Source organism: Chiloscyllium punctatum, chromosome 45, assembly GCF_047496795.1.
Source record: "Chiloscyllium punctatum isolate Juve2018m chromosome 45, sChiPun1.3, whole genome shotgun sequence".
NCBI lineage: Eukaryota > Metazoa > Chordata > Chondrichthyes > Orectolobiformes > Hemiscylliidae > Chiloscyllium > Chiloscyllium punctatum.
Genome location: NC_092783.1, coordinates 27786095 through 27814051, shown reverse-complemented (window position 1 = coordinate 27814051; position 27957 = coordinate 27786095). Strand labels below are relative to the sequence as shown.

Below are 27957 nucleotides of genomic sequence, written 5' to 3'. Positions count from 1 at the left end.
AGGCCTAGCAGCGAACCTGAGGTACACCACTAGCCACAGGCCTCCAGCCCGACAAGCAACCTTCCATTATTATCCTCTGCTTTCTACCACCAAGCCAATTGTGTATCCAATTTGCCAGTTCCTCCTAGATCCTATGCAATCTAACCTTCCAGAGCAGCCTACCATGCGGAACCTAATCAAAGGCCTTACTGAGATCCGTATAGACTATGTCTACTCGCCCTGACCTCATCAACCTTCCTAGTCACCTCAAAGAAGTCTAACAAATGTGTAAGGCATGATCTCCCATACACAAAGCCATGCAGACGACTCCTAATCAAACCCTGTCTTTCCAAATTCATGTACATCTTACTCCTCATCATCTTCTCAAGGTACTTACCTACCACAAATGTTAAGCTTACTTGTCTATACTTCCCAGTTATTTCTTTGCGGCCCTTCATATATAATGCCGCAACATTCACTACCCTCCTGTCTTCCAGGACCTCACCCCTGGCTCACCATGATGCAAAAATATCAGCCAGGGTTCTGCAATTTCTTCTCTATCCACTTGCCTGGGTTTGGCCCATTGCCCTGTAAACCTTGCCTATTCATATACCTGTCCAAATGTCTTTTAAATGTTGTAACTGCACTGCATCCTCCACTTCCTCTGGCAGTTCATTCCATATGTGCAAACCCCTCAGGTTCCTTTTTAATCTTTCCTCTCCAGTTTTGAATTCCCCAAACTAGGGAAAAGACATTTGCTATTCATTTTATCCATGTCCCCTATGATTTTACAATCGTGAAGTATGATCATCCCTTCCCACTGACATTATTTCAAGCCAGGCCAAACTAAGAAAGGTGGATGGGGGTGGAAACTCACAGAAAAATGACACAAATTCTAATCAGATTGAATTTCTGAAAAGGGGTAACCAATGTGGAACAGGTATAGTGTTGTACCCCAGAATGAAGGAAACTGGGATAAGAATTCTTGCATTTTTCTCAAGTGACTTGTCATCCAACATTGAACAAAATGCAATCTTTGAACATAGATGCCAGATTGGGTCTGTGGCAGATGGTGAACTAACAAGAGGGAAAACAAACACACTTGACCTCATCCTCACCAATCTGCCTACTGCAGATGCATTTGTCTGTGACAGTATTGGTAACAGTGACAAGTGCACAATCCTTGGGAAGATGAAATCCCATCTTCTAATTGGGAATACATCTTGTTGTATGGCAGTATCACTGCTAAATTAGAAAGACTCTGAACAGATCTAACAACTCAAAATTGGGCATCCATGAATCCCCGAGGGCTACTAACAATAGACTTGTACTTCAACACAACTTACAACTTTACTGCCCAGCTTATCTCCCACTCTATCAGTGCTATCAAGCCAGGGGATCAACCTTGGTTCAACAGAGAATGCAAGAGGGCAAGCCAGGAGCTGCTCGAGGCATACCCAAAAATGAGATGACCACCTGGTGAAGCTATCAAACAGGACTCATTGCATGCCAAACAGCAAAAGCAGCAAGTAATAAGCAGAACTAAGCAATCCCACAACCAACAGATCAGATCTAATCTCTGTCGTTCTCAGTACATTTGTGCAAAAGGTAAGACTGAAGCATGTGCAACAATCTTCAGCTAGTATCCCCAGCATCACAGATGCCAATCTTCAGCCAATTCAATCTACTCCATGTGATATCAAGAAATCATTGGAGGCACTGCATACTGCAAAGGCTGTGGCCCTGATGACATTCTGGCAATGGTACTGAAGAGCTGTGCTCCACTACTTGCTTCACCCCTAGCCAAGCTGCTCCAGTGCAACTGCAATATTAGCATGTACCTGAGAACGTAGAAAATTATCTAGATATGTTCCATACATAAAATTCAGCAAAGTGAAGGCAGGAGAAATCAACAGCGTTGTGAAGCAGCACCTATTCAGCGATGCCCAGTTTCGATTCCACCATGCCACTGAGCTCCTGACCTCATTACAGCTTTGGTTCAAACATGGAGGGGAGCTGAGGGTGACAGCCATTGACATAAAGGTTGCATTTGGCGGAGTGTGACATCAAAGAGCCCTAATAACCTGGAATCAAGTAAAGCTCTCTGCTGATTGGAGTCATACCTGGCACATGGGAAGATTGTTGTGGTTATTGGAGGTCCGTCATTTAATCTCCAGGACATTTCTGCAGGACTTCCTCAGGGTAGTGTTCTAGGCCCAACCACCTTCAGCCATTTCTCTCTCTTATAAGTTTGGAAGTGTTTGCTGATGATTGCACAATATTCAGCACCACTCACGACGACTCTGACACTGAAACAGTCCATGTTCAAAAGTAACAATGTCTGGACAATACCCAGGCTTGGGCTGACTAGTGGCAAGTAACATTTACGCCATATAAATGCCAGGCAATGAACATTTCCAATAAGACTGAATATAACTGTCATCTCATGACATTCAATAGCATTACTATCATTTAATGCTCCACTAACGACATCTAGATGGATTACTATTTACCAGAAACTCAACTTGGCTCACCAAATAATAATACAATGGCTATTAAAGCAGATCAAAGGCCAGGAGTATTCAACAAGTAACTCACCTCATGACTCACAAAGCCTTTCTACCATCTACAAGGCACACCTCTGGACTGTGATGGAGTATTCTCCACTTGCCTGAATGCGCATATCTTCAACAACACTCAAGAAACTTGACACTATTCAGGACAAAGCAGCCTGTTTGATTGGCAATGCATTCACAAATATCCACTCCCATCACCAGCAATGCTCAGTCACTGCAATGTGTACTATCTAGATGATACACTGCAGAAATTCACTCAAGATTCTTGCCGGCACATACTAAACTCACGCCCACTTTCATCTAGAAGGCAAGGCCAGCAGATACTTGGGAATACCATCATTTGCAAGTTTCCCTCTAAGCACTCACTATCCTTACTTGGGGATATATCACTATTCCTTCAATGTCACTGACTCAAATTACTGGAATTCCCGAACAGTATTGGGGTTCTACCTACAACATATGGATTGCAGTAGTTCAAGAAGTCAGTTCACTACCACCTTAAGGGCAACTAGGGATGATTAATAAATGCTGGCCAGCCAGCAATGCCCATATCCCACGAGTGAATAAAAATTGTTCTGCTCAGGATTGAATACAGGACGAACAGCGGGCGGGCAAGGGAACGTGGAAACTGAACACTAAGCTGTTGACCCCGGGAAACATCGAAGAGCTCAAGAGGGATTACGCAGGTTGGAGAACCGTGAAGCCCCTCTTTGAGTCTCTAGCGGACTGGTGGGAAACGGTAAAAGGGAACATCAAGAGGTTCTTTATCCTCAAAGGTGTCCAGGAGGCGAGAGAGAGGCGGGGAAAACTGTCCCAGCTCCAGGAAAGTATGCAGAACCTGCTCCTGCTGCAGACGATGGGGGTCGATGTCACGGAGGACCTCAAGGAGGTGAAGGGCCAGCAAGCCTCGCTCTTTGCCTCGGAGGCCTCCAGGATAATCTTCCGGTCCAGGGTCCGCTCGGTGGAGCAGGACGAGACGTGCTCACGTTTCTTCTTCCAGAAGGTGCACAAAGAGAGCTCCGTGCTCAGCAGCCTGAAGAAAGAAGATGGCTCGGTAACGTCACCTCAGGCTGACGTCATGAGGATCAGCAAATCCTTCTACGCCAGCCTGTATGACTCGAAGCCAACCGACAGCGCGGCCTCCCAGTTGTTCCTGTCCTCTATCACGGAGGTCCTAGATGACGGAACACGAGAGAGGCTGGACCAGCCGCTATCTCTGGATGAACTGACCAAGGCCCTCGAGTCCTTCGAAAAGAATAAAACTCCCGGAAGCGACGGCTTACCGGTCGAGGTTTATTCCGCTCTTTGGGACTTGATCGGCCAGGACCTGCTGGAGGTGTATGTCAGTATGCTTCGGGCAGGTACCATGAGTGAATCCATGAGGAAAGGCATCATCACCCCTCGTCTACAAGCGGAAGGGGGAGAGGGAGGAAATTAGAAATTGGAGACCGATCTCACTGTTAAATGCAGACTACAAAATCTTGTCAAAGGTCATCGCCAACCGGGTCAGGTCTGCTCTGGGATCGGTGAGCCACCCGGACCAAACCTGTGCTGTACCGGGCAGGAAGATCTCTGAGAGTCTCGCACTCCTCAGGGATACGATCGCCTACGTGCAGGACAGGGGGGTGGACACCTGCCTCATCAGCCTGGACCAGGAGAAAGCCTTTGACAGGATATCGCATACATATATGAGGGATGTCCTCTCCAAAATGGGCTTTGGGGAGGGAATCGGAAATTGGATCAGACTGCTCTACACCAACATTGTCAGTGCAGTCTCAATCAATGGGTGGGAATCAGATAGCTTCCCTGTAAGATCTGGAGTCAGGCAGGGATGCCCCCTCTCAAGCTTCCCTGTAAGATCTGGAGTCAGGCAGGGATGCCCCCTCTCACCCGCCTTGTTTGTGTGTTGCATAGAGCCATTTGCCGAATCCATCAGGAAGGATGCGAGCCTGAGAGGGGTGACTATTCCTGGCAGCGGGGGCCTGCAGGTTAAGGCCTCCCTGTACATGGATGACGTCGCTGTTTTCTGCTCGGATCCGCTGTCCGTGCACAGACTCGTGTGCATCTGTGACCAGTTCGAACGGGCCTTGGGGGCCAAGGTAAACCGAGGCAAGAGCGAGGCCATGCTCTTCGGGAACTGGGCCGACCAATCCTCTATCCCCTTCACCGTCAGGACTGACCACCTGAAGGTGCTGGGTATTTGGTTCGGGGGGGCTGGGGCGTGCGCCAAGACCTGGGAGGAGCGGATCAGGAAGATGAGACAGAAACTAGGCAGATGGGGGCAACGGTCGCTCTCCATCGCGGGGAAAAACCTGGTCATCAGGTGTGAGGTACTCTCAGTATTGCTATATGTGGCACAGGTCTGGCCTATCCCCAGGACCTGTGCCGCCGCAGTCACCCGGGCCATCTTCCAATTCATTTGGAGATCAAAGATGGACCGGGTCCGAAGAGACTCTATGTACAAAGACCAGTGCAATGGGGGAAAAAACACGCCCAATGCCACCCTCACCCTGATGGCCACCTTTGTGTGTGGCTGCATCAAGCTGTGCGTGGATCCCCGGTACGCAAACACCAAGTGTCACTACGTACTGAGGTTCTACCTGTCCCCGGTGTTGCGAAGGATGGGCCTGGCCTCGCTGCTGCGGAACGCTCCGAGTAGTTGGACCGTTCCGTATCACCTGTCCTTCGTGGAGAAATTTATGAGGAAAAACACCTTTGACCACAAGTCCATCAGGAAGTGGTCAGCACGTAGCGTCCTTGAGACCCTTCGGGAAAAGGCGGATCCTGTCAAGCGGTTCCCTGAGCAGACTGTCAAAGCCATTTGGCAGAATGCCTCATCGCCAGAACTTTCCAACAAGCACCAAGATGTGGCTTGGCTGGTGGTGAGAAGGGCTCTGCCTGTGAGATCCTTTATGCACGCCCGGACTCTCTGCCGCACCGCACGCTGCCCTCGAAGTGGCTGCGGGGGGGACGAGACTGTCACACACCTCCTTCTGGAATGTGCCTATGCAGAGGAAGTCTGGAGAGGAATGCAGTGGTGCCTGTCGAGGTTCGTCCCGAGCAGCGCCGTGACGCGGGACTCCGTGCTCTACGGCCTGTTCCCCGGGACTCACACCGAGACGAACATTAACTGCGCCTGGAGGATCATCAACTCGGTGAAGGACGCTCTCTGGGTGGTCCGAAACCTGTTGATCTTCCAGCTGAAGGAGTTGACCCCGACCAAGTGTTGCAGACTGGCACATTCCAAGGTCCAAGACTACGTGCTGAGGGACGCGCTGAAGCTTGGGGCAGCTGCCGCCAAGGCGCGGTGGGGAAAGACCACCGTGTAAGATCGGCCTGCCTAAAGAAGAACAGGGGGCCCATGCGGACGTTTTTTTTTGGGCTCTGCTGATGCCTCAGCCAAATATATGTACAAGATTGAAAAATGCACAGGATTGTAAATGACAAGGATAAAGTCGAATCTGTGTTTGTAAATGTGGACATATGTATGGCATGATCCAATGTACAGACCATCAAATCATTTTATGAATAAAGTATATTTTTGAAATAAAAAAAAATTGAAGATGAGATTTACAAATAATCTTGTTGGAAAGTACAGTGTGATCTACATAGCTTATTGTTAGTAGAGAGATCCAAAATGTTTCCAGTATTAACAATAAAATGTCAATCACTTAAAATAGGAGTTTATTATTGCAAGAACATCTATAGGCAAAGTGTCAAATAAAAGACATGCGCAGAAATGACAGGCCAGAGGTGGAAGGTACTTTTAGTGAGGCAGTGAAATTAGTTCAGCCACATCTAATCATCATAATATGCAGGAGCAGGAACAGGCCATTCAGTCTATCCAGTCTGTTCATCCATTCAACAATTCATGGCTGATTTGACAATCTTCAAATCCACTTTCTTATTCTCCATAACTCCCAATTCTCTAATTTCTGCTTTGAAAATATGTAATGATCCAGTCCGCTGTGGTAAAGAATTCTCCAGATTCAGTTATCTCAGCTCCAGGATATTTCTGCACAGGGTTTTCAGGGTAGTTTCCCAGCCCAACCACAATTAAATACAATAATATCTGGACAATATCCAGGCTTGAGCTGAAAAGCGATGAAGGGCTTTTGCCCGAAACGTTGATTTTCTTGCTCCTCGGATGCTGCCTGACCTGCTGTGCATTTCCAGCACCACTCTAATCTTGACTCTAATCTCCAGCCTAGTTGAGTTGAAAACTGTCAGGTAAGATTCACACAACACAAATGCCAGGCAATGACCATCTCTAATAAGAGACAATCTAACCACTGCCTCTTGGCATTCAAGGGCATCACTATCACTGAATCCCTCACTATCAACATCCTGGGGGTTACCACTGACTTGAAGCTGAACTGCATTACTTGTATAAGTACTGTGGCTACAAAAGCAAGTCAGAGGCTAGGAATCCCACAAGTATTCACCTCCTGACTCCCCAGAGGTTGTCCTCCATCTATAAGTCAGAAGTATGATTGAACAGTCACTACTTTCCTGAATAAGAGCAGTTCCAATAATACTCAAGAAGCTTGACATCACGCAGTACAAAGCTGCCCATATGATTCTCACCACATCCACAAACACTCGCTTCAAAACTCAGCAACAGCAGTATAATACAACCTAATAAAAGCAATGCACACATTTAGCAAGGCTCCTTAGATAGTGTCTTACAAACTGATGACCACGATCTAGGAGGACATGATCAGTAGATAAACTGAACACATGCAAAATCCCCTCCAAGCCATTCACCATCTTGACAGGAAAATATATCTCCCTTCCTTCAGTTTTGTTGGGTCAAAACATCAATAGTAAATGGAATTTTTCTCAAAAATTCACTCACGGCATGTGGGTGTCATTACCCATCCTTAGTTGCCTTCTTGAACCACGCCAATCTATTTGGAAAACAGAGAGCACTGAACTGCAAAGAGTTTCATCTATGTGTATAAAATCTGATCCCAGACTGCAGTGGTTTAAGACGGCAGTTCAACACCACCTTCTCAAGGGCTACCACGGATGGGTAATAAATGCTGGGCCAGCCAATGATACCCCCCAAGCCATGAATGAATGAAAGAGAACCAACTCAAGGACCCACATCCATCTTATTCTCCTAAACTACTAACACTGTCTGCTCTGTGTACTTCCTACTCATTCATTAGGGACTCCTCACCATCCCTCCTGCCAATATATGTCCACAACTATTTTTGCATCCGTTTGAATCATTCTCAATCCCTCCCTTTTTCTCACTGCAGGAAAAACTGGCCCACTTCTTGGCTGATATCTCAACAACACCAGGACTGACCCATTTGTAATATCCAGATTGCTTGCAGTTGGCCTGCAGTTTTAAACATGGCCCATCCAGTGTGTAATTGGACAAGTTCCTTGATCGAGTGTGGCAGTACTTCCATAGGATGTGCATATCCATGTCAGCATAAAACCAATGGGTTTCACGGGTGGCACGGTGGTTAGCCACTGCCTCACAGCGCCAGAGATCCAGGTTCATTGCCTGCCTCAGGCGATTGACTGTGTGGAGTTTGCACATTCTCACCGTGTCTGCGTGGGTTTCCTCCCACAGTCCAAAAATGTGCAGGTTAGGTGAATTGGCCATGCTAAATTGCCCATAGTGTTAGGTGAAGGGAAAAATGTAGGGGAATGGGTCTAGGTGGGTTGCGCTTCGGCGGGTCGGTGTGGACTTGTTGGGCCGAAGGGACTGTTTCTACACTGTAAGTAATCTAATTTCAATATGAGTCGATACGTGAGATATGTGGCATCAAGCATTAGATTATTTACAGTGTGCAAACAGGCCCTCCGGCGCAACAAGTCCACACCGCCCCGCCGAAGCGCATCTCCAAATTCAAGTAGTCAAGGACTTAAGTGCTGTCTGGCTTGGTGTTGAGGCTGGTAGTTTGTCGAGCTAGAGTTGTGAGAACGCACCGTCAAGGAGGATGGTGGCTATGCAGCATACAGGGACACTGTGCAGTAAAAGCAGGGACATGATAACCAGGACAGGTAATCAGCAAGTTGCTAATGCCAGGAACAGACTATTTTATCAGTGAAGAATCTGTATTGTCTAGTTACTTGGTGGAAGAGAGAATCAGAAGTGGGTTGTAAAAAGGAGAAGTTTGTCTGTAATGAGATGTAAAGGTGTGGACACACTACTGTTCAAAGTTTGGGAGAAGATTTGTAGCTCAAGTGCTCATTGTTGTGGTTCTGTTCGCCAAGCTGGGAATTTGTGTTGCAGACGTTTCGTCCCCTGTCTAGGTGACATCCTCAGTGCTTGGGAGCCTCCTGTGAAGCACTTCTGTGCTGTTTCCTCCGGCATTTATAGTGGCCTGTCTCTGCCGCTTCCGGTTGTCAGTTCGAGCTGTCCGCTGTAGTGGCCGCTATATTGGGTCCAGGTCGATGTGCTTATTGATTGAATCTGTGGATGAGTGCCATGCCTCTAGGAATTCCCTGGCTGTTCTCTGTTTGGCTTGCCCTATAATGGTAGTGTTGTCCCAGTCGAATTCATGTTGCTTGTCATCTGCGTGTGTGGCTACCAAGGATAGCTGGTCGTGTCGTTTCGTGGCTAGTGTACAAAATCCCATGCAAGGACTGCACAAAACACTACATAGGACAAACAGGAAGACAGCTAACGATCCGTATCCATGAACACGAAAACGACACGACCAGCTATCCTTGGTAGCCACACACGTAGATGACAAGCAACATGAATTCGACTGGGACAACATTACCATTACAGGGCAAGCCAAACAGAGAACAGCCAGGGAATTCCTAGAGGCATGGCACTCATCCACAGACTCTATCAACAAACACATCGACCTGGACCCAATATACCGGCCACTACAGCGGACAGCTGGAACTGACAACCGGAAGCGGCAGAGACAGGCCACTATAAATGCCGGAGGAAACAGCACAGAAGCACTTCACAGGAGGCTCCCAAGCACTGAGGATGTTACCTAGACAGGGGACAAAACGTTTGCAAGACAAATTCCCAGCTCGGCGAACAGAACCACAACACTACTGTTGCTACTCAAGAATGTGATTCTGAAGTCACCATTAAAGGTTTGGAGGAAACTCGAGAAAATTTATCTCTATGTTGAGAATCTGATTTCTTAAATCATTCTCTCCCTACTTTTTCACCAAACTCTTCATGATGTTTGCCCTCCAGAGAGGGTAAAATTCTGCATTATTGTGGTTTCAAATAATAAGCCTGGCCATCTAAACAACCTCAGATTTCACCATTTGCCATTCCTGTTGCTTACTGAGAATATCAATTCTATCAGAAGTCTGAATTGTTTTTGATAATGTTGTAATACTGATTCTCAAAGTATACAGGAGGATGCACTGTCATCTATATGAAAGGGCCATAGACATTTTACAGCACAGAAGACCACTCAGCTCATAAACCTGTGTTGACTGGATGAGAGTTATCCATCCTACTACCAGTTTCCAGTTTTTGATTCGTATCTCAAGAGGTTACAGCATTCCAAGTATCAAAATGTGTAGAGTTTTAGCATCTACCAGCTTTCAGATAGCGAGTACCAACCTTGACTACATTTTTTATTCACTCATAAGATATGGGCATTCCTGGCTCAGCCCAGCATTTATTATTCTTCAGTAGTTGCCTTGAGAAGGCAGTAGGGAACCACCTCTTGAACCATAGGTACACTCACAGGGGTGTTAGGGACGGAGTTTCAGGAATTTGACTCAGCAACAGTGACATAATTCCAAGTCAAGATGGTGTTCGGCTTGGACGGGCATTTGCTGGTGGATCTTGTTGTTTCCAATGCCTTGGTTGACGCCAAGTGGTCCATTTGATTTTGTTCCTTTCATCAAATGCAACTGAGTGGCTTGGCAAACTTTTTCAAAGGGCATTTAAGAGTCACCCACATTGTTGTGAATCTGGAGTCAAATGTAGGCCAGACCAGGTAGGAAGACAGATTTTCCTTCCCTAAAGAACATCAGTGAACAAAAAGAGTTTTTATAACAATTGACAATGGTTTCATGGGTCACCATTACACTAGCTTTTAATCCCAGATTTATTAACTGAATTCACATTCCACCATCCATCTTGGTGGGATTCAAACCATTGTCCCCAGAGCATACTCCAGTGACAACATGACATCATTCCCACCCCTATTCTCTTGATGAAATCATTACTCCTTTTTTATTACTGGAGGAAGAGAACAAGGGGAGAAAATACTTTGGAAATGGATTGACTTCAGAATACTCTGTCTGACGCAAAGATAGTTAACTAATCCCATCTGTGGAAGTCCTAAATCTGAACAATATAAGTCTGCAGTCTTGATTGACCTATCCTGACCAGCTCACTGATGAAACCAAAGGAGGTACATTTACACTAGTGTTAGGATTTTACTCACTCTGCTCCAAGTAAGTGTTCTAAGAGATAGCCCTGACTCAATGAACAGTATTCAATTGTACAGTTAGTTCCCAATGTTATCTCAACATAAACTCAGAGGAATAAAAAACAGGTCTAAAGTTTACCAACTGCCCACCTGCAGCAAATTCTCTAAATTTAGGTAAACATGTTTGAAGAGGTTTCACATCTCAGGGAGCATACAAAAACCTTGCTGAGAAATAAATCAAATATGTTGGAAAACCTCAGCAGTTCAGGCAGCATCTGTGGAGAGAAACAGAATTGATCTTTCAAGTTCACAACCTCATACCTTTTTTTGTTATTATTTCAGATTTATAGCATCTGCTGTATTTTGCCTTTGCACTAGAGACTAATGATTATGTGGATTCCTAGCAGTTTTGCTTGGAGGCAGCTAAACATAATGAACCCTACTGACATCAGGTATCTAACTCAAAGAAATCTAGTTAAACTAGTTTAATAGTGTTGTAACATCCCCTATACAATCACACTTAATTGCAGAAAGTTCTGGCTTTGATTAGAGTTTCCTTGAGATCAGAACTATGTGGTAGAGCATTGAAACAGTGGGATATGTTCCATAATCCAAGCACAGAATAAAATAAGTGGCATAAAGAGATGTGGGCTAATTCCTTTCTTTATAACAGTTCTACATACATTTAGATTTTTTATACAAATTTGTAGGATGAATGAACTTGTACTGAAACAGATCTTTGGATTACCTTTCTTGTTGTTGCACCTTCCACACTTGTTCTATCTTTTGGTTGCTGGTCTTTAATGATGATTTCGTGTACACCTCTAGTCGTTTCTTCTTAGCCAAGATAGCTTTATTAATATCAGCTGCACAGGAATGAACAAGAAGTGAGAAAAATTGCAAAACTAACTTGTCTACTAATATATTTTAACAAGTTTGTTTTGAACTCCCATCCCCAGATGAAAGTCCCCAAAAATGCCTCAAATTTGAGTTACTTGTCAATATCAGCATTGTTCTCAATTCAAGGGCAGGGTTAGCTACTGATTATATTCATCTTAATTCTCAGTTCTTTACCCCAGTTATGAGGAACAGTATCAAACAATCATTATATAGAACATTTAAACAGTTTTTTTTTGCCAGCCAGGCTGTGTCAGCGTTTACTTTCCGCACAATTAAATGGTTCTGATCACATTTATCTGCCCTGCTCCAATGACTTTCCTTTATCGACCTATCCTTGAACTTGGGTGTGAATTCACAGCCCTGTAAAAAAACTTACACATTTCATCCACATCATTGGTTCAACATTCTCGGCCCCCATTCTGCTGGAAACTGCTAGCTTCTTTCCATACTATCAACTATCAAACCTTTTTATCACTTGAAACACTTTGATCATCTCACCCAGTATTGTTCAAATCAGAAAGAAAGCCAAGTTTCTTTATGTTTGCATTTCCCCATTCCAGGCAACACTGTATTGAACCTGCACTGTGCACACTCTATAGACTCAACATCTTTCCAATCATATGGAGCCTAGAACTGCAGTACTGTAAGAATCTTAACAGCGTTTTACATGTACCTCTTAAGTTTTAAATTGCATAGCTTGCACAATTTTGTAGATTACACTTTAAAATGTGCACTGATGAGCAAAGATCTGCTAAAGGAGAAGGGGCATCTCAGTTTAACCTGTAGCTTGTGAGCATTGTCAGTCTGTAGATCCCGGTAACTTAGTTTTATTAGCTGAATTTATCCGTAAAATCATACAGTTAAAAAGAAAGTATAGCCTGAATTTTTGCAAAGTGGGTTTTTAATGCTTCTGCCTCATTTATATAATAACCCTAAAGTACTTTGATCTGTTTATACTGGCAATATGAGATATATGCAATTTAATAGGAATATTCATTTCAATGTTACTTGTGAAAATATCTACGTAAAGTCTGAAGCAAAGGAAATAAAGCTCAGGCACTTCAATCCCAAGCCATAGTATTTTCTGTTTTATGATTTAATTGGTAAAAAGCAACCACAAAAAAAGTCACCACTACTTCTTTAAAAAAAAATCTCAGAATATCAAGCCAAATATACTCAGCAAGTGTGGACCCTCACTCATGTTAAATGAGTTGAGTATATTTTATACTTGATTAGATGATTAATGGCGTGTATGATGTTAATTAAAAGTAAGACTTGAATATTAAAAATATTAGTTTTTCCACCTTGGACATTTGGCACAGAATTGCAGCAAAAACTGATGTGCTTTTTGAGCTCAATGAGCTCTTTTATATATGACTCAGAAAGCTGGCTATAAAGGTTTGGAAGTTTTATTGGTAAATTATTAAATACCCCAAAGGACAAGATGTTTCCAGGCTGGATGTAAGGAATAACTGTCAAGATTGAACAGTGGAAATGGATAACTAATTTATTTCATAGGATTAGTTCTTATGTGCCAGGGTATAGTAGGCCACATACCAAGTACAGGTAAATGGATTAGTGCAGTTTGGTGTTTGTTGGTTGGCAGAGAGATGGTGGGCCAAAGGGTCTGTTTTTCTGCTGTGTGACTCTATGATTGAATGTTCTCCACCTGAGGAGGGTTTATCTATTCTCATTTTAGGTCAAATTCTCAAAATTTCTTTCTACCCATTTTGATATTGTGGCCTTTAAATACATAATTTGGAGTGGATCACAAGATTAAGGTTGATAGAACCTCACTAAAATAGATTTATGAATTTTGCTTTCTGTATTCAGGTGTCAGTCTTGCTCATCTGGGCTTTGATTTCCTGTAGGAGAAAGTGAGGACTGCAGACGCTGGAGATCAGAGCTTAAAAATGTGTTGCTGGAAAAGCGCAGCAGGTCAGGCAGCATCAAAGGAACAGGAGAATCAACGTTTCAGGCATAAGCCCTTCTTCAGGAATGAGGAGGGTGTGCCAAGCAGGCTAAGATAAAAAGTAGGGAGGAGGGACTTGGGAGAGGGGCGTTGGGAATACGATAGGTGGAAGGAGGTTAAGGTGAGGGTGGTAGGCCGGAGAGGGGTTGGGGGCGGAGAGGTTGGGAAGAAGATTGCAGGTCAAGAAGGCGGTGCTGAGTCTGAGGGTTGGGACAGAGAAAAGGTGGGGGGAGGGGAAATGAGAAAGCTGGAGAAATTTGCATTCATCCCTTGATTTCCTGTACTTTTTCTTCTAATTATATCCTTGGTGATTCGGGGTTGGAAAGAAAGTCAGCTTGTGTTAGGGAGGAGAATCATAAGACTTAGTTGTGGGGCTAGCATCTGATACATGTTAAACTCTGGCTCATCTTTTGAACAGCTGCTTTAATACACAAGTGTTTATAGGCATTCTACAAATGCTCACAGTTCTTGTTTTTCATCATTTGAAATACTATCACTTATAACTTTTGACAAGCATGTGGTGACTTCCTGCTCTGCAAGAATGAAATAAAAATAAATGGAAAGCATCGTGGTAATCTCTTTAAAGCTCAATAGCTCAATTAATTCTTCTGAAATCAAGTGACTTCAATTTTAATTAAGATCACATTCTGTTCCTCCATTTGTAACCAAAACACATCATTGTTTAAAAAAGCAACTACTATGGATGTTGAAAGTAATGCTTGAAGTTATCAGTAGGTTTGGCAGTATCTGTGGAGAAGGAAGCAGAGTTAACACTTCAAGTTAATGTTTTTTTGTTAGAACAATTCTGATGAAAATTCATCAACCTGAAACAAAATAATGGGCAAACTTTTACTAGATGGGGACAAGACTGCTTGTGTGCGAATCCCCACACCTAACTTAAAAGTCAGTCACCTTACAATCGCGGAAAATACATCAGCCTCATAATACAACGTGGGTGGTTTAACAAAGGACAGAGTGCAATTTTTGTCCCTCAGTGACAAGATTTCTCAGCAGTTCCTGCAGTGCCCATAATGCTAGAGGTTGGCAGTAAATACAACTGAAACTGCAGCAGTCTCGGGGGGGGGGGGGGGGGGGGGGGGGGAGTGTCTCCAATATGCAACAGACATTCCTGAAGATAGTTTCTTGGCCTTTTAAAAGAAAATAGGCTCTGTAGCCCCAACCACACCAATTGTATAGAATGGATAGCATACTATTGAGATAACCAAGCCTTTAACAAGCTCAACTGACCCTTTATTATTTAAAATGACACAGGATGACAATTTCAGCGCACATTCACCCCACCCTGATTATAGGGATGAGCTCAGGGATGGATGGGAGGATGGTTAGCTTGACACCTGGGACAGCAGTATATACAATCCGATCCATTGTTTCTCTCTCTCCAAGCTACCTGACTTGTACTGTACTTCTAGCATTTTCAGCCTTTTTTTAAAATGCCGTGTTATATATAATAGGAGCTTTTGGTAGAATATTCAAGTGCAAAATAAAAGCACTTACCTCCAAACCGTTCAAGCATGGTGGCCACATCACCACTAAAACCATAAGATAAGAGCAATTAATTCACATCTAATCATCAGTACTGACAATGTGATGGTGACAGAACATATTCAGATCAAACATCATCAGTTAACTGTGGTCTTCATCGGTTGTATGCTCAAATTTGTTCACAAGATTAAAGCAAAGCTAAAAGTGAATTACTTCCGGGGAGACTAATGGGTTGGGGAATTCTGAATATACGATGACAATAATGTTGACAAACCATGAAGCTGAACATCAATAGGAAACATATGAAATGGCACTTAAGGAAGTATAATAAGAATATATTGCTAATCCTAAGAACAAACACTAAGGACATTCTGTGAATCAATATAGACAGATGAAAAGTTCAGGGCAAGAAAGATTCATACACTAAAAACACAGACCACAGGGAGGGCAAGACTAAGGAGCACAAAAAGAATGGGAGAAATGGCAAAAACAAATTAAAATGCAAAGGTGAAGTACAAAAATATACCAGAAAATATTTATAAATTTGTAGACTGGACTTTAAATGACAAATGAATTTCAACACCAAATGCTAATTAATACATTTTGAGGAAAAAAAAAGTTTTAAAAAATCTAAATATGGCCGACAAACACAGAAATCTTAGACTACAAATAAATCATAAACAGTGAGGTAGATGAATAAAACTATAAAAAGCAAAGCAAATGCTCAAACTAATTTCTAGAATTACTTTTGGTTAGGATTGGAAAATAGAGAGATTGTGTGAAATCTGTCTTGAATCTTGGTTAGACCTGTAATGAGAGTTCATGATATACTATCATTGTTTAGTAACTTGAATTCTAAAGAGGAAGAGGGGGGCATGGTGGCTCAGCAGTTAGCACTTCTGCCTCGCAGCGCCAGGGATCCAGGTTAGATTCTGCCCCCGTGCAACTGTCGGTGTGGAGCTTTGCACATTTGCATGGATTTGCTCCAGGTGCTCTGGTTTCCTCCCACAGTCCAAAGATGTGCATGTTGGGCAATATTGGTCATGCTAAATTACCACATCTATAACCTTATAAATAAATCAGACTAGTTGTTTTAGTCTCAACTACCATATCATGACACTGAGGCATTTGTTGCCATGTAGATGGATAAGGATACGCATCAGGGATTCTAGAAGGATCTTATGGAAAAGGGAAAACCACCAGCACTGTAATTTTCTGTGTCCCACTCCATTACAGTGAAAATACCTGAGGCCTCTCACCTCCTGACAACCCTCTTGGGCTTCTTTAACAGGCGGTAATTTCTTACCAGTGTTCTCTACTCGTTCGTTCATAGTGTAGGATCTCCCCTTTTCCGAACTTCTATCCCTCACAGGATGAAATTCTGGCCAGAAGCTTGTCTTTGCACCAACATGTATTCACCTGCTAATTCTGCTGCCCTTCTCATTTCCTGAACTTTCTGTCCTTCCACAGGAATTCTTACCATCTCTGGAAGTGAGTTTTTAAACTCCTTCAACAGAATAATCTCTCATAGAGCCTCAAAGGTCTCATCTATTTTTAAAGCAAGCACCTATCAATCAAAATGACTATGTTTAATTCTTTTGAACTCAACCTACACTATGAACGAACGAGTAGAGAACACTGGTAAGAAATTACCATCTGTTAAAGAAGTCTGACTGGTTCCTTCTTTGTGTTTCTGAACCGCTGTCTATATGCTTTTGGTACCAATTCATAAGCACTCAAAATAGCCTGTTTGACCTCTTCATAATCCCTTGACCCCTCATCTGACAGTGCGGCAAATATCTCACTAACTCTGCAGACCAGTTTAGTTTGAACTAGCATTACCCGTAAATCCTCGGACTACTCCGTCTGCCTCGCGAATTTTTCAAATGAAATAAAGAAGGCTTCAACATCTTTCACACCAAAATGCGGAGAGTTTTGACATATTTGTATACATCATTACTTTCTTTTTAATTCTGCATCCTGTTAACTTTGCAGACAAAGTCGCAACTTCAAGTTCAAATGCTCTCTCTTTTTGTCTCTCCCTTTATTCTCTCTCTGCTCAGCCAAGAACCTTCTCTCTTTTTTTCTTTTCTCTCTCTGTTAATCTTGTAACTCCATTTACCTCAATTGTAGTTTAAATTTTCCTACCTCTACTGCCCTTGTCTGTTTCTCTGACACACCTAAGTGCTTGAGTAACTCCCTTACAATTTCAGCTTTACTTTTGTCCTTGGTTAAACCTAAATCTTACTTATTTGCTTATTCTAAAAGTATGGTCTATTTCTTACCTTCTAAACTTTCTTGGCAAATCTGAGAATCATCTTCAAATCCAAGATCCTCTTTAGCAATTTTAAGAGCCATTATTCTCACTTTTAGTTTAATCAACCACAACTCACTGAAATTAAACAAATTGTCTCAGCTTTGTTTTATTTAAAGATCTAGGACACTAACCTGCAAAGTGTTTAAAGCTGCTAGGACTTTTCACACCCACAAATCTATTCAAATCTGTCTAGACCAGTTCAAATCCTGGATGAGCCCCCAAATTGTTACAACAGGGGTAACCCTCCTCTGCTAATGTAAACCAGCAACGCAGAAAAGATTTACCCCATGCAGTAATCTATTCAAATTCGAGAGGCCAAGAATTACCTAAAGTGAAAATTAACAACTTTATTTCTTAAAATTTAACACAGAATACTTAACTAACAACTATTTACAACTCCTTTCTCTAATCTACCTTCACAACAATACACATAAGGTGAAAATGACCACTGTGAGAGATGTGAATCTGGAAATGGAAGTTTGGTTGCTTTGCACTGAATGAGAATAAAGACCATCGGGAGTTAGTCCTAATTGTAGCTTAGTGTAATCAATTTCAGAAAGGAAGTCAGGGGTAAGTACAAGAAATAGATAACGATTTACAATCTATTCTGAAATTTAGGTTTCAGTGAAAAAGGAGGTCTTAGCTTCTCTCAGTTCTGTGTCATCCTGTAACCTTTACACTGAGAAACATACTGACATGCAGTGTTGAAAATGGTGATGTAAAGTTTGAACAGAATTGTATCTGAGTATTAAAAAGATTTTTTCCCCATGGCTAATAAATTCAGGGTTAGTGTTGCCGGGGTTGGAATGGGTGAGTAGGGAAAGGTTGTTGACAATAATGAGAGTGGTAATGAAGGTAAGGAATTTGATATCTATTGTGAACCTCATTTATGTAGCAGGGGATTTCAGAATAGGCAGAAGACCTGGATTTGAGGGGCTCTTTACAAATGAAGCTATTTGTTAACTGCTCCCTCATCCACAAATCAATGACAAAGGTCCTCAGCCTGCCAACATGATCTCAGATAGCTGAACAGCTTAAACTGTGAACAAAACAGAGACGGACTAGTCAGGCCAGAACAGAAACCAGATTTGCACCAACCAAAACATTTTCTCATTCACTTCTTTGTGAACTCAGTTCACAGTTGTCAGTAAAGTGATGGAAGGGGTAACCAAACAACGCTATCAAGTCGCACTTGCTGAGTAATAACCTGCTCACTAACATCCAGTTTGGGTTCTGTAGGGATTGGAACGAGGTCAGCCAGGTGGACCTTACAGAATGAATTCCCTGACTGGGGAATTAACCTGGTCCAATCAGGGAGTGCTGGCTGACATATATAAACAGGAATGGCCCTGGTGTCCTTGGAGAAGGAGCACGCGGGTGTCCGCTGACACCCTGGAGTTGTGACTGGCCACTTGAGTGTTTCCTTCCCTTCGGGAGAGATTGGACCATTTCTGTGACTGTGACCGTGCGAGGACTGTTCCTGTTAAAAAAAATATAAAATAAACAGGAATGACAGAGGTTCTGCTCACTCTTGAAGCCAGCTCTGAGCTTGCTAGATCAGTGTTATCTACTATACATGTGTGAATAAAGGGTAACTTGGTGATGGGATACCAGCCTTCATGGAGTTATTTCAGGTACTGCCGGGGTTCACTCAGCTCCTGACCCCATTACACCCTTGGTTCAAACATGGACAAAAGAACTAAATTTCAGCGGTGAGGTGAGTGTGACTGTCCTTGACATCATGACCACATTTGTTGGAATGCAGCATTGAGAAACCATAAAGGAATGAGGGGGAAATCTCTCTGATGGTTGGAGTTATATCGGTTACAAAGAAGAGGGTTGTTGGAGGTCTGATATTTCTGCTCCAGGATATCTCTGCAGGAGTTCCTCAGAGTAGTCCTTGGTCCAATCATTTTCAACTTCATCAATGACCTTCTCTCCATCCTAAAGTCAGATGCAGGAATGTTCACTGCTGATCGTATTATTCAGTTCCCAGTCCATGTCCAAACGCAGCCAAACCTGGACAATATCTAGGCTAGGTCTGATAAATGGCAAGTAACATTTGCACCACACAAATACCATGCAACGGCCATCTCCAGCAAGACAGCAGCTGACCATCATCCCCTTACATTTAAGAGACTGGAGGTGGACACTATTGTAAGTATGGGAGTAGTACACAGAGGAGATAGATTTTTATCTGCCAAGGGGACATCTAAGCCCATAACTATGCTGAGGTCTCAAAGTCCAGTTGAAGCTTAAGAGACAAAACTGTTACAAAAATAGATTTGTGGGTAATTTTCCATCATGTATGTTGACAGGAGCAATGTATGAATAAAATCCATCACCAGAAGTCATAGTAATACTGCAAACAGATGTTAGGGTATATGAAACTCTACTTACGAATGAGGATACCTCAAGAGAGATGTTTGGCATGTTCAGGAAGCAGATCCCAAATTAAGTAACAGACAGTTCACACTAAATGGAGGCTGAGGGGGTTCCAGAGTGCTATTACATTAAAATCAGAGGTCTGATGAGTGCAGGCATCGGCACAGACCTGCAGATGAAGAATGGACGTTCATCCAAGGGCCTGTAAAATTTGCCCAAATATTGCATATCTCAAAAAAACCTGGGTGGCCACCACAACCATGAGCATCTCCTCCAGGGATGAAAAGGTAAGAAACAGTGAAAATAAAATCCGAGAGAGACAAAATATCTTGAAACATGCATGCTGCAATGTTCACATATTCTCACATTCAGATGATCAGACATCCCAAAAGACCTTCTGGACACATAGCCAAAGTATTCACCAGGCTGGACACTGACATCACAGCACTTAGTGAAGTTTGTTTCAATTGACAAAGCGTGGAGCTGATTGTACACTTTTCTGATCAGGCATAGTCAAAGTTGACATCCTCTTAACTGTTAGAATTACAATTAAAAACTCAATTTTCAGCAATTCAGAATCTTCTGTTTGCTTTTTCAGATCGACTTTTATCTAAACAGGAAAACTAGTTTGTCATCACTATTAGCATACGTGATACCAAGAAAGATGAGATTCTGCATGGCCTTGCACTTGAAGTTGACTCCAGGGATAAAAAGAAGGATTTTAATGGAAGAGCTGGCCAGGAGTAATGACAAGGTGTCTACACTATCGTTCCTTAGCCAACCTTACTTCTCATGATTGACTTCTCCAGGTATTCTCCACTGAGCAGGAATTCAACATTACTATAATTGTATATTCCTGCAGAAAGTCAAATTAAAGAGCACCTGGAGACATTCATGCTTAAAGCACTGGAACCTTCTGAATTAGATTCTGCTGTAAACTGGTAGGACACATCAATAGAGGTGGGATTGTGATGCCAGGAAATAGCCAACTCATGATTTTTGCCTCGAAGATGGAAGTTTGAGCCTGTTTCACTCTCTACAATTGCTGCTAGACATGCTGAATATTTGTAGCATTTTCTGTTTTAAAAGCAGCTCATTGTAATTTTTTTTATTGAGGTAGCAATTATCTTTGGTTTTACTATCAGGGTAACATCAACCTTGGTCCTAAATAAATTAAAATTCACTGCTCATCAGCAATGCCAACAGCAACCTCAATGTAGTATAACCATTTACATATCCCGGTAGATTATCTCAAGTGATGCTATTATCAACAAGTATATGGACAATTGATTGCTCCTTTGGCTGCCTCTCAAAGCATGTCTGGCAAAAACATTCACCATGCACTGTTACTACAATTCAAGTATATAAAGCAGTTATCATCATCACTCTCTTGTGTGTGTAAGAATAACCAGTTCTGTACAAAAATCAAATCCAAATACCATTTCTATCAACAGCCTCTTTAATCCATGTGGTATTTAATTAGTACTTTAAGTGTGATGTCATTTTAAAAACCCAACATTCAGATCAGATTGTACCCAGCTTCATCATGTGACCAGAGTTCACAGTTCTGACAATGGGTCACTGAACTCAAAAAGTTAACTTCTGTTTTTCTCTGAACTGACGCTACTAGACCTGCGATGTTTCTCCTTCATACTTATTTTTGTTTCAGGTTCTACAGTCACTCTGCGTTGCAGCAGTGGACACAAGCTGTGTGTGTAATACTGTGTGCGCTAGTTTAGCTGCAGGTACATCCACCAGAGATTTTCAAGTAAACAGACACCATACTTCACATTACATATTGATAGCACAAGAACATCATTATAATGTTGTCAGGAGGATTATCATTAGATAGTGTGCTGGTGGGGTTTTCTCCTTAGACCAAAAGCAAAACAAAGGTGATACAGCTTGAAAACCAGTAAATCAGTAAACAAGATGCACCAACAATTCAGGAATTCCCAAAATTCAGGAAACAGAAAATAATCAGCACTGAAAAGAGAATAGAAGAACATCTTCTCAACAAACTATAAAGTGACAAGAAAAGGCAACAAAGCAAACAGCACAGTAGGAATAGTATTGAAGGCATCGTTATAATAATAGGATTACAGATTTCTGCATATCAATAGTATTCCCCCAGCATGATCTAGAAGGTTAGGGATCTCCTATCCAAGTTCATACCTTTTAATTGAAGAATGTAGCTTCACAGACCATGCAGCTGCATAACTGGTTGGGTAAGTTTTGAAAATACTCACAGCAGTTGAAAATGAGGGTTACACAGCATCAATACTAATCTGAAGCCAATCAAAAAGATCCTACAAAGATATGGCGAGTTCCAGAATATCAGCAATGTTTAAGAGTCAATTTTATGATTCATGTCCTACAGTCAAGAAAACCCCATAGGAATTGATACATCAACTTATCAGGGCAACAAATACAGCTTTTCAGACACTGAATTGTCAGAGCAGATAACTGAATTAGTGAGTGCCTGAAAATCTATGAAAGCGTCGAAAAGACCACTTGAAAAAACAACCATAGCATTCATTTCCCGCTAGCAGATGGTAGAAAATGCAAACCGGACAGCAGCATCTGCAGGCACTAGGACACTAACAGTATTAAGTTAAAAATCACACAACACCAGGTTATAGTCCAACAGGTTTAATTGGAAGCACACTAGCTTTCGGAGCGACGCTCCTTCATCAGGTGATAGTGGAGGGCTCGATCGTAACACAGAATTTATAGCAAAAATTTGCAGTGTGATGTAACTGAAATTATACATTGAAAAATTGATTGTCTGTTAAGCCTTTCATCTGTTAGAATACCGTGATAGTTTCATTTCTTTCATGTGTAAATCACAAAACCTTTTTTTAAAAGTTGCATTCTCGGGTTAGCTGTTAACAATGGTGATAGCTAGACAATATGTTGAAGGTGTTGGCCCCCTGTGTTCTCGGTCTATGCCATGGTGTCTAGATTGATTCTAATCTAAAAAGTGAGATAACAGTGTTTTACATAAATTCATGCAGTTTTTGAGCTCAGAGTTCTACATGAATGTATGCAGTTTTTGAGCAAAGTGTAATGTAACTCTGCAAGTACAAATTCACCCCACAAAATATATGTGTGCATGTGGGTCTTTGTCTGTCTGTGTGTGTGTCTGTCTGTCTGGGGTGGGGGTTGTGAGTATGAGAAAGTGTGTGTGTGTGTGTGTGTATATTGAGTGCAGAGTGTCTTAAGTCTGTGAGGGGGTGCATGTGAGAGTGTGTGTGTCTATAAGGGTATGTGTGGGTGTGTGTGTGCGCGTCTGTGTGTACCTGTGTCCGTGTGTATGTGAGAGTGTGTGTGTGTGTGTGTTGCGGTGCAATGGTGATCACCTGTAATGTGACATGAACCCAAGGTCCCGGTTGAGGCCCTCCCTGTGGGGACCGAACTCAGCTATCAGCCTCTGCTCGGCCACTTTCCTCTGCTGCCTGTTCTGAAGTTCACCTTGGAGGATGGTCACCCTAAGGTCCGAGGCTAAATGTCCTGGACCACTGAAGTGTTCCCCAACTGGGAGGGAACCCTCCTGTCTGTTGATTGTTGTGCGGTGCCCATCCAAATCATGACTAACACTGTAACAAGATCACAAAAAGCAAGCAAGCTGTATTGCAAGGGCAGATTATTGCTCCATTGCAAAGCTGTCTCACATTCCAAAATGTATGCAAGGCGTGCAATGGGCTCACTTATGTAAGAGAGTGGCCTCCGAAGACTCATCGGCCAGCGGCAGCAGGGCATGACCAAACTAAAATCAGATGCAGAAGTATGATAGCAGCATCGAGAGACCAGAGACCAATTAAACATAACCAATACATAAAGTCCACAGCAAGGCAGGCCCAAAATAGAATAACTGTCAACCAGAGGCTGAACAGGTTTTCCATACATTGTATCTGTGGCACATTGCCTGCACCCAAAGTCGGGACATTAGGAGCTGGAGCCACAATGAATATAATTTGTCCAAATAAAAGCTGGCAGACACAAACAGAAACCATGACTACACAGCAGCAAATGTAAATATCTTTCCATATCCTACTGCAATCATTTGAATTCAATCATACAAGTAACACTCACTTAATGAACTGCATACAATCGGCCACAGTCACAGAGTAATGCAGCTACGGCAAATCGACATGGAAGGGAGAACAAAAGAACAGAGTATTGTTTGAATGGAGAAATATTTGCAGAAAGCTGCAACACACTGCTATAGGAACTTATTATTAAATTGGAAAAGATGCAGAAAAGACTTACAAGGCCGTTACAGTACTGGAGTTATAAGGAGGCTGGATGCAGCATAGGAACTTGAGGAGTGACCTTATAGAGACTTATAAAATCAAGAGGGGTATGGATAAGGTGAATTGCAAAGGTCTTTTCCCCGGGATAGGAGAGTTCAAAACTAGCAGGCATAATTTTAAGGCGGGAGGGGAAAGATTTAAAAGGGACCAGAGGGGCAACTTTTTCAGACAGAGTGGATTGTACATGGAATGAACTGCCAGAGGAAACAGACACAGAGGATACGAGCAGGAGGAGGCCATTCAGCGCTTCGAGCCTGCTCCGCCATTCATCACAAACATGGCTGATTATCCAACTTGGTAGTGTGGATGAGCAGAGGGATCTTGGTGTGGAGTGCGGTGAAGAAGGCATATGGTGTACTGGCTATTATTGGTAGAGGAATTGAGTTCCGGAGTCCTGAGGTCATGTTGCAGTTGTATAAGACTCTGGTGCGGCCGCATCTGGAGTATTGTGTGCAGTTTTGGTCGCCATACTATAGGAAGGATGTGGAGGCACTGGAACGGGTGCAGAGGAGATTTACCAGGATGTTACCTGGTATGGTAGGAAGATCGTATGAGGAAAGGCTGAGGCACTTGGGGCTCTTTTCATTGGAGAAAAGGAGGTTTTGGGGTGACTTGATAGAGGTGTACAAGATGATTAGGGGTTTAGATAGGGTTGACCGTGAGAACCTTTTTCCACGCATGGAGTCAGCTATTACAAGGGGGCATAGCTTTAAATTAAGGGGTGGTAGGTATAGGACAGATGTTACGGGTAGGTTCTTTACTCAGCGAGTCGTGAGTTCATGGAATGCCCTGCCAGTAGCAGTGGGGGACTCTCCCTCTTTATGGGCATTTAAGCGGGCATTGGATAGGCATATGGAGGATAGTGGGCTAGTGTAGGTTAGATGGGCTTGGATCAGCTCAACATCGAGGGCCAAAGGGCCTGTACTGCGCTGTATTGTTCTATGTTCTATGTTCAATAGCCTAATCCTGCTTTCTCCCCATAACCTTTAATCCCATTCGCCCCAAGTGCTATATCTAGCTGCCTCTTGAATACATTCAATGTTTTGGCATCAACTACTTCCTGTGATAACGAATTCCATCAAGAAATGTCTCCTCAACTCTGTCCTAAATTGTCCACCATGAATCCTCAGAGCATCCTTCCTCAGAAAAGGAGACTAAACCTGCACACAGAATCATCCCTACTCCTGGACTCAAAACCTCTCACAATTAAGGCTAACATACCATTTGCCTTCTTTACCACCTACTGCACCTGCACGCCTACCTTCAGCGACCTGTGCACAAGGACACCCAGATCCTGTTGCACACTCCCTTCTCCCAATTTACAGCCATTCAGGTAGTAATCGGCCTTCTTGTTTTTGCTTCCAAAGTGAATAACCTCACATTTATCCAAATTATACTGCATCTGCAATTGATATGCCCACTCACCCAACCTGCCCAGATCATGCTGAAGGGTCTCTGTGGGTAGATGCAGGTACAGTCACAATAGTTAAAAGGCATTTGGACAGGTACATGAATAGGAAAGGTTTAGAGAGATACAGGGTCAGACGCAGGCAAATGGGGCTGGTTTAGTTTGGGAAACCTGGTCAGCATGGACGATTTGGACTAAAGGGTGTTTTTCCATGCTGTGTGACTCCATGATTCTACTGGACGGTACTTACACATGAAACACCGAAAACTAATGCACAGGCAGAGCAGGTAATCAGGAAGGTTCATGGAATATTGGCCCTTATTTCAGGGGCAAGTTTCCTGAAGAAGGGCTCATGCCCGAAACCTCGATTCTCCTGTTCCTTGGATGCTGCCTGACCTGCTGTGCTTTTCCAGCATCACATTTCCAGCCCTTATTTCAGGGGGTTTGGAGTGTAAAAGCAGGGAAGTGTTACTGCAACTGCACAAAGTGAGGCCATATCTGAAGTACAGTGAGCAGTACTGGCTCCCTTATTTAAGGAAAAATATAACTTCATTGCAGGCATTTCACAGAAGGTACACTTGGATGATCCTCGGTATGGAGAGTTGTTTTATGAGCAAAGGCTAAACAGGTTTGGATTCTACTCATTGGAATTGAGAAAATTGATCGATGATCACATTGAAACAGATAGGATTCTTAACTGAACTTGATATGTTCAATGCTGAGAGGATGCTTCCTGTTATGGTGGGGGTGTAGGACTAGAGGGAAGAGGTCAGAATAAAGGAGAGCCAATTTAAGACTTAAATGAGGAGGGTTTTTTTTTCTCTCAGGGGGTTGACAGTCTTTGGAACTCCTTGCCATAGAGAGCTATGGGAGCACAGTCCTTTTGTACATTTAAGGCTGAGATAAATAGATTCGTAATCAGTACAGGAGTGAAGAGTTACGGGGAAAGAATGAGAAAGTGGAGGTGAGGAACATCGGAGCAGCCATGATCCTATTGATTGGTGGAGCAGGCTTGAGGAGTCAAATAGCCTACTCCTGTTCCTATTTCCTATAGTGTCAATGTCTTAAACCACAAACGTTTTCCTGATAGACAGGAGCGGATCACCAGTGGGCACCAGCAATGTGTAAGAGCCTTGACACTGAGAGTCCACAAGGTCACCAAGGTATGCAGGGCAGAAGAAGCCAATAATACCTGTACTGAGACAGTCCAGGGTTTACAATAAGCATGTTTCTGAGAACTTCAGTGCCAATAAGAACTTTGACAAGGCAATGCTGTATTGCACCTCAGAGAAGATACAATTGAATTTGGCCCTCCTAAGTGCGACCACCTTCAATCAAAAAACAGCAAATGATTCACAGCTTTTTTTTTTGAAGATGGTCTGAAAGGTCAGGCACAATGGTAGTGTTCTGTCTCTGGACCGGGAAGCCTAGGTTCAAGTCTCACGTAGAGGTGCATCATAACATGCTTTAAAAGGTGGCTTGGGGTCATTTGTAGGAAAGCAATATGTCCTACATTTGAGGAGTTGGGAGTGTGATGCTGGAAAAGCATAGCAGGTCAGGCAGCATCCGAAGAGCAGAAGAATCAACATTTTGGGCATAAGCCCTTCATCAGGAAGTCTACATTTAAGTCAGGAGGCCTGTGTTCAAGACACACCTGTTCTGATGTAGAAAATATCTTGAAGGATGACCTGTCATAATAATAGAGGTACCAGGTATTCAAGGATGCTTCTTGACCTTACTGACATGAGCTCAGGATCTTGAGGTGTTATTTTCAAAGAAAAACAATTGTTTCTGCTCAAGGCTCTCCACCAGGTCATACAGTCACAATTACAACATGATGAGCTTCGAGTGGACAAGACACCAGTGCAGTTCAGCTCAGTGGTCTGAGACACTGAGCTCTAGCTTCAATGGAGGTAGTATTCAATTCCCACTGCTACTGTAGTTTCAGGAGGTTCTCCTTCTGAAAAGGAGGGATTGTGTGACACAGCTGTCATGTCCCTACCTCTGGGCCAGAAGGATTGGGTTCAAATCCACCTGTTCCACAAGTGTAATTAATATGTCTGATTAGGTTAATTAAAAATATCTCCAGCAGATTATCTGTTGACCAGGGATCAACAGTGACACTGAAAAGTTAGTGTGCAGATGCGAGACATGCCAGAGCCAACAGCCAAAGCAAAATGGAGAGCCTTGACTCCTGTTAGTCCTTGATCCAAAATT

General features: G+C 42.9%; 1 protein-coding gene across 5 annotated transcripts in view; it reads right to left on the bottom strand.

The window, feature by feature from the left end:
* Positions 1 to 27957, bottom strand: part of sycp3 (synaptonemal complex protein 3) — a 264133-nt gene that overhangs the window by 41189 nt on the left and 194987 nt on the right. For all 5 annotated transcript variants that reach the window (XM_072563492.1, XM_072563491.1, XM_072563495.1 and 2 more), the window contains exons 4-5: positions 15327 to 15361; positions 11688 to 11805 (exon numbers count right to left, since the gene is read on the bottom strand). In XM_072563492.1, coding sequence (XP_072419593.1) covers positions 11688 to 11805; positions 15327 to 15361 — 153 coding nt within the window. The remainder of the gene's footprint in view (positions 1 to 11687; positions 11806 to 15326; positions 15362 to 27957) is intronic.